General features: G+C 39.5%; 1 protein-coding gene across 1 annotated transcript in view; it reads left to right on the forward strand.

Annotated features, from left to right (window-relative positions):
• Window positions 1–21,048, forward strand: part of LOC135466911 (rabphilin-1-like) — a 59,701-nt gene that overhangs the window by 24,712 nt on the left and 13,941 nt on the right. Inside the window, exons 5-9 of the mRNA XM_064744663.1 lie at window positions 6,059–6,265; window positions 12,909–13,048; window positions 15,457–15,627; window positions 18,586–18,705; window positions 19,132–19,338. Of these exons, the coding sequence (XP_064600733.1) occupies window positions 6,059–6,265; window positions 12,909–13,048; window positions 15,457–15,627; window positions 18,586–18,705; window positions 19,132–19,338 (845 nt within the window). The remainder of the gene's footprint in view (window positions 1–6,058; window positions 6,266–12,908; window positions 13,049–15,456; window positions 15,628–18,585; window positions 18,706–19,131; window positions 19,339–21,048) is intronic.

Below are 21,048 nucleotides of genomic sequence, written 5' to 3' on the forward strand. Positions count from 1 at the left end.
GACGCACATGTACATGTACGTATGTATATTTGTTTCTAAATATCTCTCTTACCCCATCAAGAATGGTAGTTTTGGTTTTATATCTCCTTCCATTTAATGAATACATTTCCTTGGCATTGAATTTAGTAGTATATATTGTAATAATTCGAGCAAACGTTTCCTTGTGAAATACGTAAGACTGCCTTACGCATCTTCTCACTGAGCTGCCTCAGTTTGACGTTTGCACTTGTTATTTTGTCACTGCCTTATGTCACAGGCAAATATCACTAATATCCTAAAACTGAAAGTTTTAAAGAAAATAAAGACAATCGTAATGAATTATACAGAGTCGACAAGTAATAGTTATTTTCGCCCTAAAGTGCAGGATGAGTTACAGGAAGGACCATTTTCGTCCTCATCGCCCTCAAGTTTTTTTGTTTGTTTTTGGTATGAGCTGCGGCCAGAGAATAGCCATTGGCAGCGTTCCTACAGGACAACTTTTTTCATAGTTAGAAAGCACCGGCAATCATGCTGCTTTCGTTTGAGTTTCTATTTAACGTTAACCGCAATAGCAAGTCATTTTCAATTTCACATCAAAGAGAGCGTTGTATTGGTGGCGCCCATGAATCGAGCAGCACTCCAAGACAACCTTTAAATACCGTGCCGTGTTACACACATTTCACAGGCTGGCCTCAATTCACGGTGTAATTGAACTGACGGTTTACCTCAGCCTTTCCATTCCGTAGCACAAGGTTTTGTTCCCACGCAATCTGCTCTGCCACAGTCAGTTGGAAGTTCCGGTGCTATTTTGGTCACAATGTGAATGTTTTCACAGCGAACACCTTTCCCCTTCATCTCCCACTTAACTGTTGCGAACAATTTTACCGATAAGTGGAAACGCCTGTTGCTATTTTAGTCAATATGTTCACACGTCCACGTTAAATGGAATAAATTATATCTTTAAAAGCTGAGCCAAAAGTTAAATTATCTTTGGGACTAACTGTTAGTAATAGGCATATTTTCTTCTATGATTAAATTTTCATAATGATGAGAAAGTGTTCTTAAGAAAAGATAATTTTTTAGTTTATTGTTGCCTTGAAAATCGATCCAGTAACCTTTTCCGAGTCGCCGGTTTTCATTTTGACATCAGACAAAGGTATTTGTGTTTCTTTTTTTTTTTTTGTCGTCACTGGACTGAATTTCAGATCTCATTTGTATGACGCACTGAAGAAAATCAGCCAATAATTTAGGCTGTATCACTTTCACATTTTTGAAATGTATTGAGATGAGTTATGGAAGTTGTTTAAGGGTTTAACACCGTTTGTTGTGTAACCCGATAAGGCTGAACTTAGTTTCGTATCGAATAAAATGTCGAGAATGCGCAGCATTCGAGGGATCTGACGAGGTACGAAGCAAATTGCAGCAATATCAGGTTACACAACAAATACCAAGACGAAGGTGTTCAGGTGTATTGTACCCCTAAAAACGAAGAAAATTTGGCAAAACCTGTATATTTCATGCTGTTACTGCTTTTCTCCCTCCGCAGAGGTCATGCATTTTAGATCAATCAACGGCAATCTTAGGCCAAAACAAATACGTCAAAGCTGCGTATGTATGACGTCGTGTCTTCTTGTTGCGCGCCGTAGAAACGTAAAAAAGTTACTGAACATGTATTATGACGTCATACCGCTGAGCTCAAATTGGAACGTCTTGAAACAAGACGTTTCTTTTTCAACGGCATAACCTTTGGGTGTAAAACATACCAAATGTGAAAACAAAAGCGATATCTATAAACTGTGCGAAACAACACTTTTATCACTGAAGGAAGTTCTGATAGTTCACCGTTACATAAATCATAAAAGTAATCTTCCAAGTAAACAAATTCAAACTCTTTTATATGTCGAAATAAACAGCACGAAATGATATTATTTTGAGCAGGTAAACGTGTTGCGTAACACACTCGATGTTGTTTGAAAGGTCATCTCTATTTAATATGTACATTTGCAGACGGCCCGCAACTAACAACAGGGTAGAATTGACGATTTCAAACGATTCTTCCAGATGCGCAATGAAACAAGAACTAATTCATTGATTGTTACTAAATTTCTTTGCCTCGTCCTTATGTTACAGTGCACCAAATGCAAAATTTGTTAAATGTTTCCATCGGTTAGTCACTTTCATGGATGTGCATTATCAAATACCTGTGTAATAATACAATAGGAGTAAATACAATCATTAAAAATAATAACAGTACACATTCAGCACATACTCTCTTGACTGTTCAGTTCCTTTTCTGGTTTCTTCTGTAGATGTAAAGTACCAAGCGTCTAGGTTATAAATTCTGCGAATAGAGCATATTCATCACGCCTCCTGATAGCACATTCCTACTTCTCTCTGCCGGAAACATTATACCTGGTACCCCCCCCCCCCCCCCAGCAAACAGCTGATTGAGTTAGTTGAACGATCACGTGCATATATCGACCATTACCTCTGTGCGGTGCATTTTAGTGGAAGCATGAATATAGTCCAGAGAGAGAGAATAATATCATTTGCACTACATAATTATACCAATGATCCGCCCAGTTGAACCTTGAGCGTACCTGAACCTTGATATCTGTACAAACCAGGGGCTAAAATGTCACTGTAACCCGTGCTTTGTATTTCCATGGTAACGCAATCCCAGCACAAATGTGGATATAAAACAATGATATGTGTCTTCCATTGAAGGAGATAAGGATTATACAATGACACGGGAAGAACCATTTCTGTTTGTCCACTGAAGCAATTGGCTAATCTCAATGTGCAATTTATTGGGGGAACCGTGTGTAAGAATGACCACTTTGTGTTGGATGTTCGATCTGGCATCTCTTGTGTATCATTATGCACTTGGGCAGCAGAAACAGACAAAGCGAAGCGTGAATGCAATCGTAATAGGGGAAATCCATCAAACAGCAGTCCATTATTTGAGGTCTTCAAATACCTTCTCGTCCACTTAACTGACAGACACGTGACTATCTTTTCACATGATAATATCTCATGAGTAGCTAGCGGAAAGGTTTAAAAGTTTCAAATGCAGCCACATTACTTATCGGCTCAAAAAAAAAGAAACAAACAAATTCTGGAATCCAAGAGAAACCTGGCTGACTGATTGGTATTCGAACGTCTGCTGATAACAATGGGCAGCTACAAAACATGTGCGTGCAAGTAATGCTGCAGACAGCCAATTAGCATTCACTGACGTCGGGCGTATTTATGTTTGTATTCGGAACTTTTTGAACGGCTTTGCTTCCAGAATTTCCGCTGGAGGGTAGATAACACGAAGTCGAGGTTTTACGAGGTTATAGAATCGTGTCTACTTCAGTTGAACTTTTACAAAGGTGAATGCAGCAAAGCCTAGCGACCCATGGAAATAGATTGATGTGTCACATACATGTACAAATGTCACCTCATTCAAAGTGTAGGCTCAACACAATGACTTGTGCAATACGTGCAAAACGCCTAATTCTTTAACTCATTTCATCAGGCAAACTGCAAGTGATCTTGGCAAACATTGCCTTTGATATTGCAGTGAAATTAGATATAAAACCAAAACACGGATGACATTCCACGCTGGTCATTCACCTATGAACTTAAACAGCTTAAGACCTTGGCGATTGACTATTGTTTTTTAGTCAATATTTTTCATCGATAACAGTATGGAGGATTACTGCGACATGCCCTAGATGTGACTAGTCTTTTCCTGTCTGAAGGAAGTCAGCTAAAAGGCACGTAGTCCACTGACCATTCCCTAGCAGTTTGCACTTCCGGTGCCTTGTGTGAGTCTAGCGGTTAGTTAATTTCCACATGAATTGAGGACCCATCCGGAAAGACTGTGCGCAGTATAAAGCTTTGATGAGAGTAGCCCGTAAACAGGAAAGAATGTTGCATTCTCCATCTTTCTGTATGTTTACATCGTGTATAACCAATACATCGAATTCACGTTGAAAACGACATTACCAGTCTACACACACTTTTTTCTTATTGTAGACACAAGGTTTGTGTCAGTCACAAGAACATCAACAACAGCAAGGTTTACTACAAGATTATTTGTTATAAAATTGGCCTGTGCACAGGTTCTAAATGTAAACATTAATGAAAGAGTAACGACACTATTCACAACCATGTCCAACACATTGCTGCAGCCATTCATTGTTCACACGGATGCAAGCTACATATTAAACTCAGCGACGCCATGTGGGACCTTCATAAAACCAAAAGTACACCGGAGATGTCTTCCACGGACAACATCTGAGCGCGGATGTTCGTGACCTGCGGCAGTTATAGAGATGTTTTCATCGCATGTTTCTATTGGGCTTCCTGGTAACATTCTGGTGGAGATGACGTACCTGTTATGTGGACGTGTTAAAAGAGGCTTGATCTACAGCACACTTCCTCTATCTGCCTTATTATCTGAATTACACTCATTAAAATAACGAACAGTGTTCTGCGCACGCCACATTTTAATTTCCCCAAACAGAAGCCAACAAAACATAATCAGTAGAACAGGTTCTAACTATCAATAAGACTAACTGGAGCTGGCTTTGACGGCTGGCTCTCCATTTCCTTGGTTTGAGACATTCTGTTCTCATGCGAATCTTCGATCACACTATTTTTTCCTGTAAACATTTGTAAACCTCTCAAATATGTGTGATTTTGAGTAATTCTAGACCAGTGAAGTACATGATCATGCATGATTATATATGATCAGTTAGAATAAACCCCTAACGAGGTAAACTGACGAGAAGCAAAATTTCACCGATGGCTTGTTGCCCAGATGGACACTGCAACACTGCGGTAGTTTGCATTTACTCTTTGTGGTGTTATCTTTTGTACTACGATATGCTGTTGGAAAATAACTTATTTAAAAGGGAATACACTTTTTCATAAATCCGAAATGTTATATCTGATTTGTAAATGTTTATATTGTGTAAATATTTTGTATATGAAAACACGTTCCACCTCCATCAAATCCCCTGTCTCAAACGCCATTGTCAGAAACGGACCAGAATCCATCTTTCTTCGTCCAGATATATTTCTGGTTTCACATACGCTTTACCATCCCAACTGAAGTTTGACGAAGGCCTGCATGATTGATTCATTGATTTGTTTATCTTCTGAACGGACTTCTGGTTAGTCGATTGGCTGGAACATTAGCTGACTGACAAGTTTATGAACAGTTTGTGTTACATGAGTGATTGTTCTCTTCCATATTCTTTAGTACAATTCTCTTTAACAACAGCAGTATTCATATGTCAATCCCCATTTTCATGCCCTGTCTTTTTATATTGTCACAACATTGGTGACGTGGAGTTACGCCATGGTCATTTTTTAATGAGGATTGCTAATCTCTTTTATATTACGGAAACCCCATGCGTTTTGCCCTGTGGCCATTTGAAAGGCTTCGCTGATTTGGTCGAACAAGTGTTGTTTTAGCTGCAGCTGGTCAGCCCTGACAAATGGGGTCGCCGGTTCGAATCCAACTCGGGCTTGTTCGGCTGTGGTCTTAGGTCAGAAAATGTGTCAGCTGCATGACAAACGGCAGTGATTTTCTACAGTCACTCTTATTTCCTCCTCTAATGAACTTGAACGCCGCCGTATAAGTGAAATATTCTTCATTACGGAGTTAAACACCATTCAAGGAGATAAATAAATCATTGCACGCAAGGCGTAGTATTTATCAGCTTAACAGCTGAGCAGAGCGACTGATGAGAGATGGAGAGACAAGAATTGACATCACCTAATTTGTTTATTACTTTCCACCCTGATAGCACTGTACAGTTAATCAACTAAAGCACCTCTGTGTTTTATCCTTAGGCCAGTTCAGTTAAGCTGGGAACTAAACTACTACTTTCCTTTACAACGCTTCTTGTTTGATTTATAGATATCTATAGGCTCATTTACCAGGTCAAAACTGAGGGACAACAAATTAACAGGGTGGCTTGATAACGTCCGGTAGGCGTGTATACCGAACAGTAGATGCTCTGCTTTCTCCTGCTATAATTGTATCAAGTTGCTGATATTAGTTTCTCTTTCACCACAGGAGAATCCGACTACTCGACAGAGGCTTATGACTTTGATGACGGCTTCCGGTTCTACGGCCGGCGGGTTCGTTTCCGGCGCGACAGTCCCGTGGATTTCATGGCGGGAGCCGTCTCGGCCGCCATGATGGCTGGCTTTCAAATCCGCCGCAGTAACTCACTGGCCGAAATGAGGAGGTTGAACCTGGTGGCCGCCACGCCACAAGACAGTAATATCCTTTCACTTCTTGTTGTTCGTATATAGCTAATTTTAGACATACTGGTGCTAGACTATTGATCAACTCAAATAATCTGTAATTATATTTCGTTCCATCGTAAAACGCCAGTAGAGCATTGCTTTAACCCTTAATACAGTACCTATACCTCTATATTTTCATGGTGTGTTGTGGATGTGGTCATGTTTGTGAGCTTTAACAATACAGCTTATATCATAACCCGAGGCTGTCAACCTTACCCGAGCAAACATGTTAGTAACGATTCCTGCAATGCCGATTGATAACGTGTTACAACATCAGCATCATTAATTTTGTCCAAACCAACATCTATAGAAGTCGTGGTCAATCATGCCAACCCCTGTCCATAACTGCCTCCATTTTCCCAATCTCACAAGAGCAAATATAATCTCACCGCGCAGGTGCTTTCATCTAAGTAATTTATTATTTCTTGGTGATTTAATTTCATTTATTACTTCACTGTTCCAAGTGTTTTTTCCTCTGTTTGTTTTCGTCTGTTTTCCTCTGTTTAAGCCTTTACATTAGGTGTGGTCTGACTTTTGCCAGGATCTAGCGAAGTTTCGCTCTGTTCTTTATACAAAGAAGTCCAGCAGTTGTGGGATGCCTTTTTATAAGAGCGATTTACGCATATACCTGTTTGGTGAAAGATGAGCTGCAGCATAAACCAAACGGCCAGCTCCAAAACTCGCAGTTGGTTATTGCGTTGAAACATTGGGTCATTCATGCATGTATTGCTTAACGAGCGCTCACACGGTGTGATTTGTCGTATGTGACTTTTCCAATCAAAGCAGAACAAACTTCATTTTCATACGCTTTGTACATTTCAACAAAAATCGAGTGAAAATTCACATGTTCACCATGCCATCATGTGCACCGGTATGGTATAAGTTGAGCCGTTTGTTCTGTTTGTACGGTAAAAAAAAATGTTTGTCCAACTCTTTATGTTAGTACTTCAGTGTTTATTCCACCTTTTGTGTATCAGTATTTAAGCAGTTTATTCACCTGTGGCCAAGGAGATTAGCACGTAGAGTGTACGTAATGAGCGTGTACACCTGGCATTGAACAATGATTTCACGTGAACTGTTCGTCTCGCGAAATATCCGAAGTACCAGGACTCTCCATGCCAGATAATTTGGTAGCCAAGGCTCTTTGAGCTGGGGGCTGCGCGTGGAAACTTTAAGACACTAATTATAAGTCCATCTATTTGACAAGAAGATTCCTGTGCCCTGGAGATAATCTTCGTCTGAAAGAGACTGGGGAAAGCCAAATTTCTGAGCGTGCTTTGATCAGTCATAAATTAGAACAAGACACCATGGTGTAGTGCTCACAGCTGACAGTAGTAATTTCAACCCTTACATCGTTGACGATTAACATGCAGCTAAAGAAAACGAGCTCCTGTCCATGTGACAGATTTCATAGCAGAATTGTCTATTGTCCACAACAGCCATTAACGGGGCCGTATATAAAGCCATCGGGATCCAGGATCATGTCCACACACGTCTAAACGGACCTGGCCAATAACTTGAGCTGGCTTATTATTGATCCAGTGGGGACGGAAGACAAGATTGGACTACGTTCTCGTGCTTGCCAGCCGCGCAAAACATCCTTCCGCCTCCCGGCTAGATATTCTTACCACCACTTTCGTTGACAGAGAGAGAGAGAGAGAGAGAAAGAGAGAGTGGGGGTGGGAGGGGGGATGGTGCACCGAGTACAACACTCCAGTGTCTTGAACCTGGTACCATTGGAGAGTAAAACGTTCAGTCGAACACCAAATTGTAACAGTTCGTCATCTCTCACGAGGTATTAATAACAAAAACCATGTCCTGAGGCATTTACGCTTCATCTGTTCACGACACAGCCCCATTAGATCAGAACTGACAAGCACCAAACAAGACAAATGCACATTTGTATTTGTGAACTAAGCATGTTTTTACATTGTATTTATTTATCACCGCTTTGTTCTCCAATCCCATTCAGTGGGGGCGTCTTCTCTGTCGTTTGAGATCATGTTACACTTCCAGAAATCAATTATAAACAATAATTTTTGGTATCGCTAAAATACAGCTATTCCAGGTTAGTGTCTTTGTAGTTAAAACTATAAAACAAAGTATCACATAAAGAATCAGACATCTACTTCCGAAAAAACATCTCAGAAGAAAAGCAACAGGTCTAATTTATGATTAAAATGCCATATTATACGACATCTGTTGATACCTTATTGAATAAGTTAAATTACGATAGATATGCTTAACAATCTTGTAAAAATCAAAAATATTTAGAAATCATATATTGCTTGTCACCATATTATTTCGAGGACGATGGTGTCGATCAGCGTATGTCCACTGGGCAGATATCAGGATCTCGTTTCCTAGCTCCTACCGGTACTTTCGCGTATGACTAGTTCGGCAGCCAAGCCAACATGTTTCTCCAGCATGCGTGTAATATCAGTAATGTCTGCGTCCAGTGTCCTGTACAATGGACAGGGGCTTGAACTCGTTATATTTACCTTGTAATGATCATACGTATTTCTTATTAATAATGCTCCCTTGTCCTGGTGAAATATAATGAGAATCTCACGTATTTCTTTACAGACGAAGTTTCGTTTTACAAAGCCACTTTGTGCTTTGTTCATATAAACTACAACAGCGACATAGATTCTTGTGTTTGTGTGGCTAAGATAACCTGGTGCAGACCTTGGTTTTTGGAACAGGATTCACTTTTCTTTGGCGTTCTTTGCAAACAGATCTGTTACTGTAGGGTAAATGTAGATTTAAATAAAGTGATGGTTTTCATCTCTGTGCAGCTGTCATAGAAAGAAAGACAGGAGTCACATAAAAGGTGAAACTTAATAGTACAATTCAGTTGCTGTCGCTCGAATCGTTGACCAAGAGATGATAACGTTGCAATCCCACAACGCGGTCGCAAGGATTTCCTTTCAAAGTTTCTACTTGCCGGAGTAAAGACACTTGTCAAGAAACACGAACAATTGGGCAAACCCCAGGAGATAGAGCTGGGAAATTCTCGATTCTGATCAATATCAAGAGCTCCCAACATCTTACCGCATTGTGCTTTGGTCTGAAAAAAGCGCTTACAAATTCAATCCCTAATCCCGCTGCCGACAAAATGTCGCGACAACAATTAATAGAACGACGCCATAATTTCTCACCAACATACCTCAAGTTTCAGGAGTGTAACTTTGAGTATGTCGAAAAAAATGAAGAGATTCTTGTTTATAGACATCAACGTGCACTCGGCATTGTTGCGAAATGTCGTCGTAAGTGACAGACATTCAAAGCAATCAATGATTAAAACTATGCTACCATTCCATCCTCGGGCAAGTGGAATACCTGATGCTATTTACGTCATGGATGTTGTGGAATTGTGCATTGGCAGTTTTGTGTAACGTCAGAGGACAAGGATCTCCATTTGTTCCCGTGTCAGGTGTTCATGCAACTCCTTGCTGGTAATTGTTAAGAGCCCGATAAAAATACAAGGTAGATCAATGTTGTACTGAGTCCATTTGAATGTTTTTTTTAAATTGGACTGATTATCTTGGGTCATAAACTAAAGCCAGCAGGAGTTCATAATCTTGGCCCACTAGCCTATTTCACAAAGCATGTGGCTCACTCTGCTTGTGGACAAGATTATCAGTCCAAGATGTCCAAATCAAGGGATTACAAATTCTAAAAGGGTAATGGAAATGAAGGGTAATGGAAAAGGTCTGCTTCACATCCGTTGTCGGAGGAAAAAGTCTTCAAGAGAAGACTTCACCATTCTTTGACTGATTAGTCTCCTTGTCCATGTTTACCCATCACCAACTTCCAGTGGCGTCTTGCCGAGTTTGATAAACAAAAAAGCCAGTCCCTAGTCTTCTGAAAGAATTATTACGTGACATTCACTCCGGGGCAAAATTTTGTTAACGAAGATAAATGCCCCCTTGTGGGGAAGACTGTCACTGCAGAGCCGTTTTTGCGACGAAAATCCGGTCAAAGGTTTCTTGTTTTGCATGGGATTTGAAGTACGAGAGATGTTTTATTTAGGTTGATGTTTACACTAAATCAAAGAAGGTAAACACGAACCGATTATCGGTCGATTATACACGATTTCCTGGGAGGAACCCCAGTCACACCTTTTTACACACGTTTTCAGAAACACCACTAACACCCATTTTAGGAACAGCACTAACACCCATTTTAGGAACACCACTCACACCCATTTCAGGTACACTACTCACACTCATTTCAGGAACACCACACACCCATTTCAGGCACACCACTCTCTCCCATTTCAGGAACACAACTAAGACCCATTTTAGGAACATCACTCACATTCGTTATAGGAATACCACCCCCACTCATTTCAGGAACGCCACTAACACCTATTTTGGGCACACCACTCACACCCATTTCAGGAACACTACTCTCTCCCATTTTAGGAACACCACTCACACCAATTTCAGGTACACCACTCCCACTCATTTTAGGAACGCCACTCACACTCATTTCAGGAACACCACTCACACCCATTTCAGGTACACTGTTTACGCCTTTTTGAGGTACACCACTCACACCCATTCCAGTAACACCGTTCACACTCATTTCAGGAACACCACTCACACTCATTACTACGAGAACCGTATGTAAGCGACCGTGCCTCGGCTGATGTCTTATTTTTGGCAATCACATTGCACATAGACGGTTGTTTCCTGGTTTGAGAATGTGGGCCCGATATTTGAATTACATATATATATATGTTGAATATTGTGTTCGTTTCCTTTAAACCTGTACACATGTAGCGCAAAACCGTTGATGATCAATTATTGATTGTCCTCTCTTTAAGATTCTCATGGATGATTATTAACCATGTCCATTAACAGGTGCGAAAGCCTTAATAATTGAGCAGTCAGTATCACAGTATCAAGATAGCTCCACAGTATCGACCAGTACCAGTACACACCTACACAGGTGACCAATCAAATAGGAAGCCTTCACCCTGGGTAATACTGGGTCAAGTGGCAGGATATATACAACATACATACATTCATGGACATTCTCGAGATGTCAGAAGCATTTATCTTTTAGACAGGACGTTTTTAGTTTATGTTCTTATAGATGAACTCAGATATGATCTGGGATGAGATTCGAAAGAACATGATAAATTGGCTATGGATTATGACATTTGAAAAGAATGGGGATTTCAAGCAGAAACCTTGCAAGTAGAACAAATTGCAATGATGTATGCGTGGGCTAAAAGAAATCAAGATCTATACCTTGAAATCCTGTCCCACAACTTTCTTTTGAAAGCCAATCTGGCCATGGTTTGTAATATAACATTTTGCCAATGTGAACACCACAGCAGTTTTCAGGTAATGTGATAGGCGGAGGTGTACATGTATATCTTCCACTTACAAGTACACAACATATGCCCATGTTAAGAATCGTAACCAGTGGAGGCCATATCTATAATTTCCCTCGCCTGTATGTGTACAATCTCTTTTTTTATATTCCATATATACATGTATTTTACTATGTACAATGCGTACACAATGCATACAGAAATAATCTAAAGTCATTTTACAGTTTAATTATATAGATTTTGCCTCCTCTATCCATCACTATGTACTGTAAATGTATGTCTGCACATTTTATAGATGTATCACACTGGTGAATATATCGTACAGTCGTATCAATTTTAAAACATCCCACCTGAGCCCAGAACCTTGAACAAGCCTCCAATAAAATACAATAAAAAGTGTATGACAGGCCATAAACAGTAATCACAAGATAGTTTTATAAAGATAATTTACCAATAACACAACAATGTATTTGTTAGTTTGCCATTAAAAGATCTCTGCTTGACTCTGCTTAACTTCTCAATGGCCGTTTTATTCTTACTATGTAATGTCGATGTATGTGTATTATGAAAATACTTTGATCTTTATCACTGTACCGTGAATACCTTTGTTTGATAATGTTTAAGGAGGTTTGCTGTCCCCTTCAGTATGTTGTTTGGCTTTCCTGTAAATTTGGTTTACCCACTTCCACGGGCTGATTCCATCCAGTTACACTGACAGACAAATCGTAAACTGAACCGGTACTTCATGCCTAATTTATTTTGAAAAGCCAGTTGAAATTCACAATAGTCAACGTAACAACACTACTGGTGCGCCGCGTTCATTTAATATCGTGGTATCTTGTTCCGTTGTTGTTGGTTTACTGGTGCCATAGAGGTACGTGTAGACTGATAGTGAGGTGTCCTTATTAAGTAGTTACAGCGACTCATTTCCTTTTATCAACAAAATAAAGCGAACAACTCTGTAAGATTCATCCATGTTTCCCGAGCTATAGCATTAGTTAACTGAACTGTTCCCTTTTTTATGAATTGTGTCATTGCCTTAAATGTTTGTGTATAAAACAGTTTTAATGTATTATTGAACACATCATAGTACCTGATGTAACAATTACCTTTTGATAGGCTTGTGCTGTCGTGGGATCCATCATAAACGTTATTAGGCTAGTTAGTAGGCTAGACCAGTAAATAAGTTTTATGATCTATGCAAATTTGTTTGAAACTGTCAGAACATTGTCATTTTTCTGACCGTTTTGTTGAATTTTCACAGCGAGTGCAGGCAAACCAAGACCCCGGATGGACCGAAGAGCTACACTTTCTTCTCTGGTCGTAAGCAGTTTACAGGCCCTGGATCAAACAGTCAATCCGGTGGCACCTTCTAGCTACTTGAAAAAGAAAGTGAAAGTGGCGGTGGGTAACTCTTTTTGGCGTTTATCGGAACTGACATTGTCAATGCGTAACACACAGAACACTGTGTATCGTAAAATTAAATAATAAATGGGGCCTCCGAGCCGAGGAGGTTAGCACTCCAGCACAGCGCAACGACCCAGGAGCTTCGCACCGATGCGGTCGCAGTGAGTTCAAGTCCAGCTTATGCTGGCTTCCTGTCGGAACGTACGTGGGAAGGTCTTTGAGCAACCTGCGGATGGTCGTAAGTTTCCTCGGGGCTCTGCTTAGTTTCCTCCACCCTAATGCTTACTTCCGTCGAAGAAATGGAATACTCTTGAGTACGGCGTAAAACATCAATCAAACAAATAAATAAATAGTGTACGCTAATGCTAATGTCAAAATATTTCCAGTAAGTATAACACAGATGCTGAATAATGCAGTAAACAGGTTTTTAGATTTTTCACACGTTACGCGCCATTTTATTGTCTAAATAGCCTCACAAAGGACCATAATCTTTCTAATTGTGTTCCAAGGTATCACTGGTCAAATAATAGTAGTGGCATTATGGAATATTACCTGACTGACAGAATCTCGTCGGTCGAAGGTGCACTTTATTACTGAAGTATGATTCTCGTAATTTTTTTTTAGAGTTTTGCCATTCGCACATACAGCATCGATGTCCTAATGGAATTTATCTGTCAGACTACAGCTATAACTGATTTAAGTCTGTTAGCCATTTTGTGGATTAATAGCCCCTAACGCTAATCACCATCGGGATAACTTGTAATTTTAGTTTGAAAAGTGAAGTACGATTTTATGAAATGATGGCATCAATGTCACGTTGCATTATTCAGACACTGCATCTTAATTTGCACAGTCCAAGCTTGACGTGTTCCACGTTAAAAGAAACTAAATAATATTAAACTTCTATTACACGGAAAAAACCGGACGACAAAATCATGAAATCATAAAAATGGAGTGCCTGGTTAAATTACCTTTATTTAGATTCAGGACATTCTGGTGGCAAGCTCTTCTGTTTGAACACGGTAGTAGACACCTGCAATGAAAGTGTGTCAAACACCTGGGGAAAATATCAACCATGTCCAGACAGCACCCAATATTTTAAGTCAACTTACACTTATATGGAGGCTTTTCTTGTTCAAGCACATATAAATGGTTACACGTTTAAGCCTCTGACTTTAATCAATGAACCAATTTTCGCTCAAAAAAAGATTTCAAGACGAATTTCAATTTTGTTAAACCGCCATGTGATGTAATCAGAAAAAACACACAAGGCTTGCACTGATGGAATGTGTTAAGGAAAGCAAGCCACGTGCTGTTAACCGTTTTCTCCAGGGACATGACAAGGTGGAGAAAGAGCTTATACCATCCTTATTACAGTTCCCCCACGGCGCCTCTTACAGCTCAGAACGGCGGGCTGAGGAATCATTAATCAGACAACAATTTTTCCCAACCGCGGTTAAGAATCACTCCATTTGGCATTTTCTGATAAAAGAAACAGGTCGGTTAGACGGAAATGAGGTAACGGATTAACTGCATGACCATGACTTGTTGACAATTGTCTGGAAAGGTTATTGCCTTAGGGTGCTGAAGCATATTGTTTGGCTATAATAAGCACACAGTAACACTGTTAATGCTCATTAACAAACCATGATGTATTGTAATGGAACAAAATGCTACACATGACCAGGTAGTGATATTTGTTTTAGATCATAAACTGTATTGCTACTGGGCTGTGATTTTCTTTTGCTGTACGAAGAGAGATTCTCAGATTATGTTACAACGATCGTGAGCACCCAACACGCCTTTCTGAAAACCACCCCCTTGATGACTGTTGCGAAGGCTCTTTGCGTTATAATTGCAGCTGTATGAATTTACTCCTGGTACTTTGCTATAATCAACATGTTATATGTGCTTTGGAAAAACTGAAACAAATGTCCCTGTGAACGTTCAAGTAAGTTGTATTATAACGGTTAACGGTATGTCTCGGGATACTGTCGCTTTTTGTCCACGGCGCTATCCATGATTCCAATAACACTCGTTTTGAGGTTAAGCTCACATTGAGTAAATCTCACTTTTCCCCGCTACCCAAAAGTTCAGCGGTAAGCGTCGACAAATCGAAATGACAAATGAATTAAACGCAATTCCATCTGGACAATAAGCTGGGGGATTTCAAATGTCTAGACAATTTCATTTATTCTGTGCGTAAATCCGCAGAATTGGTTCACAGGCAATGAGGTTAGGTGACAAAGTATTATTACCCCGATTTTCGAGTGTTCAACAATTGTAGTGTTAAGGCCTTTCGTGTCGGGAAAGGCTTTATTTCCAGCAGAATAGCTCCATTCAAACAACACACCTAGGCTTGACTTATCGCCAAAGGCTTTATTGGTCTTCTTCTATTCTTGCAGAGGCGCGGAAGCATAGGCCTCCCGTTTGACACTCCGCTCCTCATGCATGATTTAAACCTGGAAGAGATGAGGATGCCGAGAACAATGTCCCCTGTCCAGCCAGTCGGCACATTAGAGATCCATCTACAGTTCAACGAAGCGAAAACTTCAATCAGCGTCACAGTTATCAAGGTAAAGTACCCAGTGTAGCATTCCATTCGGCTCCACCAAAATTGAGATATGTCACCAAAGGCGGTGCTGCACTTAAAAAAGAAGGTTCCATTTTCAAGCACATTACGGTAGTAAACATTTCTTCACATACAAGATACTGCGTTCTTTTATGTTATGAAAATGAAAGTCGTCCACTTAAATTCGACATAAATATAAAAATAAATCTGCAAAGCTTTTCTCTTTCAGATTAGTATGTACAGCAAGGGAAGCAAAAATACAATGATCGCTGTTTGACACTCGTAAACAAACACAGACTGCATGTCCGCATGCCGAAAAAGGATTAACATATTGCCCATTGCGATCAGATTTTATTTCGTGAATGAATTCTAAAATTTCAATGACATTTTTTCAGATTGTATGACGTCGTAGTAGGCAATGGCATAAAACTGATTGAAAATTTACCACCTATAGCATGAATCAATTTGTCAGTGCTAAAAGGTAATGTACCTTCATTTAAATACATCTTGTACCTGACTATTCAAAAGTCCAATTATCTAATTAAACTATATCTCCTTGAAAAAAGAATTACTCTCTGTATCTATGCCAGGACAGGTTTCTTTGATTTCGTCACAAGTATTCAATCAAATACCGCCATATCATGTCTCCCTGGAGCAACCGAAGTCTTGATGAGCAAAGAGATACCTTCGTCCTTTGTGCACTATTTCTGCTTTATTGTACACGCTTCTCTCGTAAATTACACATTACGTACCGGTGGATGTATAAATCTGTGGTCAGAGAATTCCATTTTGTAATCCTCTATCGTCATTAAATGATGCGGAGTCAGTTACCAGAAGATTGCCGATACTAATAACTGAGGGTTCAAAGAATTATCAAAGGCAAATGATAATCAAATCCACCTTTACGGTTGTTGTTAAAGAAAGCTCTTCTCATTCCCATGAGTCAGCAAATCGTAAGTTGGAGATAGCTGCATAACACGCATAGGATGTATTTCCCCCATTGTATCCGCATCACGGTTTCCTGGATACGAACCAGCCTGTTATGTCTAGTGGATTATTCACTTTAACATTTAGTGCGGCAGAAGTAAATGTATTTGCCATAATAGTCTAGTAATGGAAAGCCAAAGGAAATCAACGGTCTTAATGACTCCAGACAATAGAGTCTTGAATTACCCATAGCCTCGACACGGTTTTCGAGTATTGCTACATGTGTACAAACTAGGTCCCATGCAAAAACAGTGGTACATAACAGGTTAGATTGTGTTGCTTACTTTTGGGTTTAATGAAGCTTTCAAAATATTTTTTGCTAATGTATGGGATTGTGTTGAAAACGGATTTATTTTTGTCGCTAGTTTGGCCTAATACACATATCCTTATCCGAGTGTTCATGAATTGATCCTAGAAAAATAAAACGACGTGTCATATTATTTGTAAATGTCGGCAATTAACTATTATAAAAATGTTTGGTTAATTCATTTTCAGACGAACAACTGTTAATGACAGATGCAAGTTTGCTATAGCTTTTCTGAGAAATTTGGTTAATGTATAGTTTTAAATTTATGCTAATTGGTAGAGTTATACTAAATGTATGAAAGAATCACTGAATGAAAGACGTTCGCCATCATTCCCTTTTCATTCTCGCCTTTCGTTTTGTGCTATTCAGAGATTCCAGAGAGTGTCTCAGATATCTTTTTGCTAATATCTTGCCCTGATGGCATGTGTTAATAAACCCGTACGTTCTACTGCAGTGTTACATATGTATACATGTTTGACATGTTTAGAGTTTTACTGACAGAGTTAGCTGAAGAAATGTCACAGGTGATGCCCAAAACCACAGAGGTTACATGCTGATATCAAGTTGATGCTCTACATATCGGGTTTTCTCTGTCAATAAAACACACCAGCAAATACAAACACAAAATATATGCGGCATTAAACATCAATAACATTAATCAAATATTCCACCGAATACATTGCTTCTATTTGGGAATGATAGGTATTCAATATATGCAACAGAACATGCAAACACTTGTCATGCGTCGTCTATGCATGCATTAAAGCGTTAAGAAGATAATCATAACTTGTACATCATTTGTAATAGCATGAGGGTTACAGAACAGCTAATGAATCTCTCACACCAGAATAGGGAGGTAATCATTCATGTGAAATAAGCCCTTTTCACCTATTGGCGATAGGATCTTGGCTAATATGACAGTTTGTTGGATTTAATGTTACACTGTAATTGTTATCACTGTCTGTTTTGGGACCAGAAGGAATCACCCTTCGCTACTTGCGCAATGAATAATTCATCAAGTCTCGACAGTATGCTCTCGTAGATGAGTACTATTCCCTGACTACTTTCATTCAGCCGTGTTCGTAATAGTGAGGTGTCGTGGGGTGTAGCTCATACCTTCCACCAATGTCCTCAGGCGTACAATGTTTACACCTTGCGGTTCCAAGGTTTTTTATACATGAAACAAATATTTATATTATTGTTCCTCAAGACCCGTAGGTTTTACTAGCTGAGGGAGCGCATGTAGATTTTCTGTGTACCCATAGCTTTAAAGTCGACCAATGTTTTGACTGTTTGCTTAACATCGATTTTTAACATTATTACACTCGCATAAAGATGTTGTATCCTTTTAGTAGAATGGTCGTAATGGCGTAATATATTGTGCTGCCTCACTAGTGACCACATTTGACTCCTTGTCAGCACCTTTTCATGGCTATCCCTAATGATAAAGACCTGGAGTCCATCTTCAGCTCTTAGTGCCTGTAAGGCTACCTTGGCCCACCGCTCAAGCCACGATCTTGTCCTTATGTAACAGTATTGTGTAGATTTCGGAAAAATATTCAACAAATAAATTGATCAAAACGTTTGGCCAATACATGCTCATTTTATTAAGTAGATATCAGTTGTCTGTAACCTACATGTATATAGTGTAACCAACATTTCTCACAGGCAAATAACTTGTCGGCAGTTGGCGCCCCACCCGAGGAGTTGTTCAATCCTTACGTCAAGGTGTTTCTCATTCCTGGGCGCTCCAGTAAATTCAAGACAAAAATTGTCAATAAAACACAGGTAAGTAACAATAAATTTGTGCCGTGTTCGTATCACTTTTATTGTCAGTTAAACTATCAAAGGACAGATGATGATTTTATAGTTTATTTATTAATCTGATTTGTGTTTATGTAGTCAAGGAGAGGCCTTACGCCTAACTAAGCCTGATATTCCGTCGTTGTCTATGAAAGAGAATCCATGTTATACACATATGCTAACTGCCAAAATTGTGGAAGGTCTTTTGCAGGTGCAATCAGCAACACTGAGGTATTAAATATCTCCACGGGATAACATAGTAAATATTTATGTTGCGTGTATTTTTATGTTAAAATTTTTATGTTATAATTTCCTGACTCAGGCAATTCTATAATAATACATGTACTGCCAGGGAAACAGGGAGAAAAGAAGTGGTTATGTATAACCTGGTTTTGTCTTATTTTCCAATAGAATCCAGTTTTTGAGGAAAATTTTAGAATTACCGATCTTCCTTCGGGTGATTTCAATGACGAATCTGGCCTGGAATTTCAAGTGTACTCTCATGACAGCGTTACTCGGAAGCCGCTGCTTGGGGTGTGCTCCATGCGACTTGCGGAAATCGACCACCTAGAGGACGGATACGCCGAGTTAACATTGTTACCACAAACCTATCACAAGGTAAAACTCACATCTCGCCTGGACTAATTGATGGATGAGCTTGCCGAATTAACTTTGAGTAATGACCCAGCGTCGTCTGCTGACTGGGGGTTTGTCCCTTTATCCTCGGTAAATTGTTGATTGATTGATTGATTGATTGATTGATTGATTGATTGATTGATTGATTGATTGATTGATTGATTGATTGATTGATTGATTGATTGATTGATTGATTGATTGATTGATTGATTAATTAATTGATTGATTGATTTATCGACTTCCTGATGAAGCTCGTGTCATATGAGAATTAAAGAACGTTGACAATTAGAAATATTTTAGAGAAGTGAAATGTTTTAGTGAAGCTCTGTCTATCCCCAAGTCCTCCAAATGATCGATTGTAATGTCACATGACATAGTTAGACGTGACCTCTTGTTTGGGTACGAGGAAATGGACTACGTTATTTACGAGTATTTTGTTAAACTCGATTCAATTTTGCGCTCTCCTGTGAGTAATGAGAATGAAGAACCATCCTTTTGCAGAAACGTTACACTCCCTCTTGGCGCCTGTTTGCTGTCAGCGCTTTTGTAGGTGACGTTGAAGAAGCTCACCCTATGATTAAGTTGTCACTTGAAAAGACATGTCTGTTAAGGATGCGAACCTTGCACACTTACAAAGAGCCATATCGGTGTGTGTCCTACGTCAGGCTCGTTCCCGGCTCACAGCTCTCTCCTAGCCCCAACCTTTCCCCCTCCCACCATCAAAAAATGGACAGGGCAAAGTAGAAAGACTAATCTAGGTTCGTTTGGGCCCAACGAAGTTTTTTTTGCGAGAACAAAGTTATTTTAAATGATTTCCCCAATCCTAATCAATCACGTTATTTTTTCAGTAAATGTCTAGAGAGAACTGATACTCACCATATACTTGCCCTTGTGAGTACATGGTGCGCGCCTCTTAGCTGTGATATATTCAGTGAGAAAATGTTCTAAGCATGTACAAGTAAAGAACTATGTAAAATATTTGAATCTACAGATTTCTTTGACCAGCATGACCACTTGCGTATTTATTTATATTTATTGCTATATTTCTTTCTTTCTTTATATGATTAGTGCTGTTTAATGTCGTGCTCAAAAAGTTTTCATTTTTATGAGAACTGCCAGGTTTATGTGTATAAGAATCTGGAGTGCAGGAGTATTACTTTCATTTTTATTGTACACATTTCGCCAAACACCTGACAAACCACCTAATTTAAAGGCTCAGTTGGAGGAGCAAATACTAGATTAGAACACGCAACCTTATTAACTGGCTAAGTCGCAGCGAGCAAGTACACTTACTGACCTGCCTGGCTCCCTGAAAGCGCCTAACTTTGCGTTATCTTTGTTCTTATCCTTCAGACACATATATTTTATAGAAGGGACAATCATGAGGGAGCACAGATTTTGAACAGGCGCGACTACCCTATATGTAATATCTGCTGACATTGATTCCATTGGTATGATGAATATGATCTCGATATCCACCACGGGACTGTGAAGGTCAAATATGCCTCGTGTTATATGTGTGGAGTATGGCCTGGTTGTGAGGACAAGGCATGAGGCCGCTACAAGATATGAACTTAAAATTTATTTATTTATTTGATTGATGTTTTTCGCCGTACTCAAGAATATTTCATTTATTCGACGGCGGCCAGCATTATGGTGGAAGGAAACCGGGGGAAACCCACGACCATCCGC

Source organism: Liolophura sinensis, chromosome 6, assembly GCF_032854445.1.
Source record: "Liolophura sinensis isolate JHLJ2023 chromosome 6, CUHK_Ljap_v2, whole genome shotgun sequence".
In the NCBI taxonomy this organism is placed as follows: Eukaryota; Metazoa; Mollusca; class Polyplacophora; order Chitonida; family Chitonidae; genus Liolophura; species Liolophura sinensis.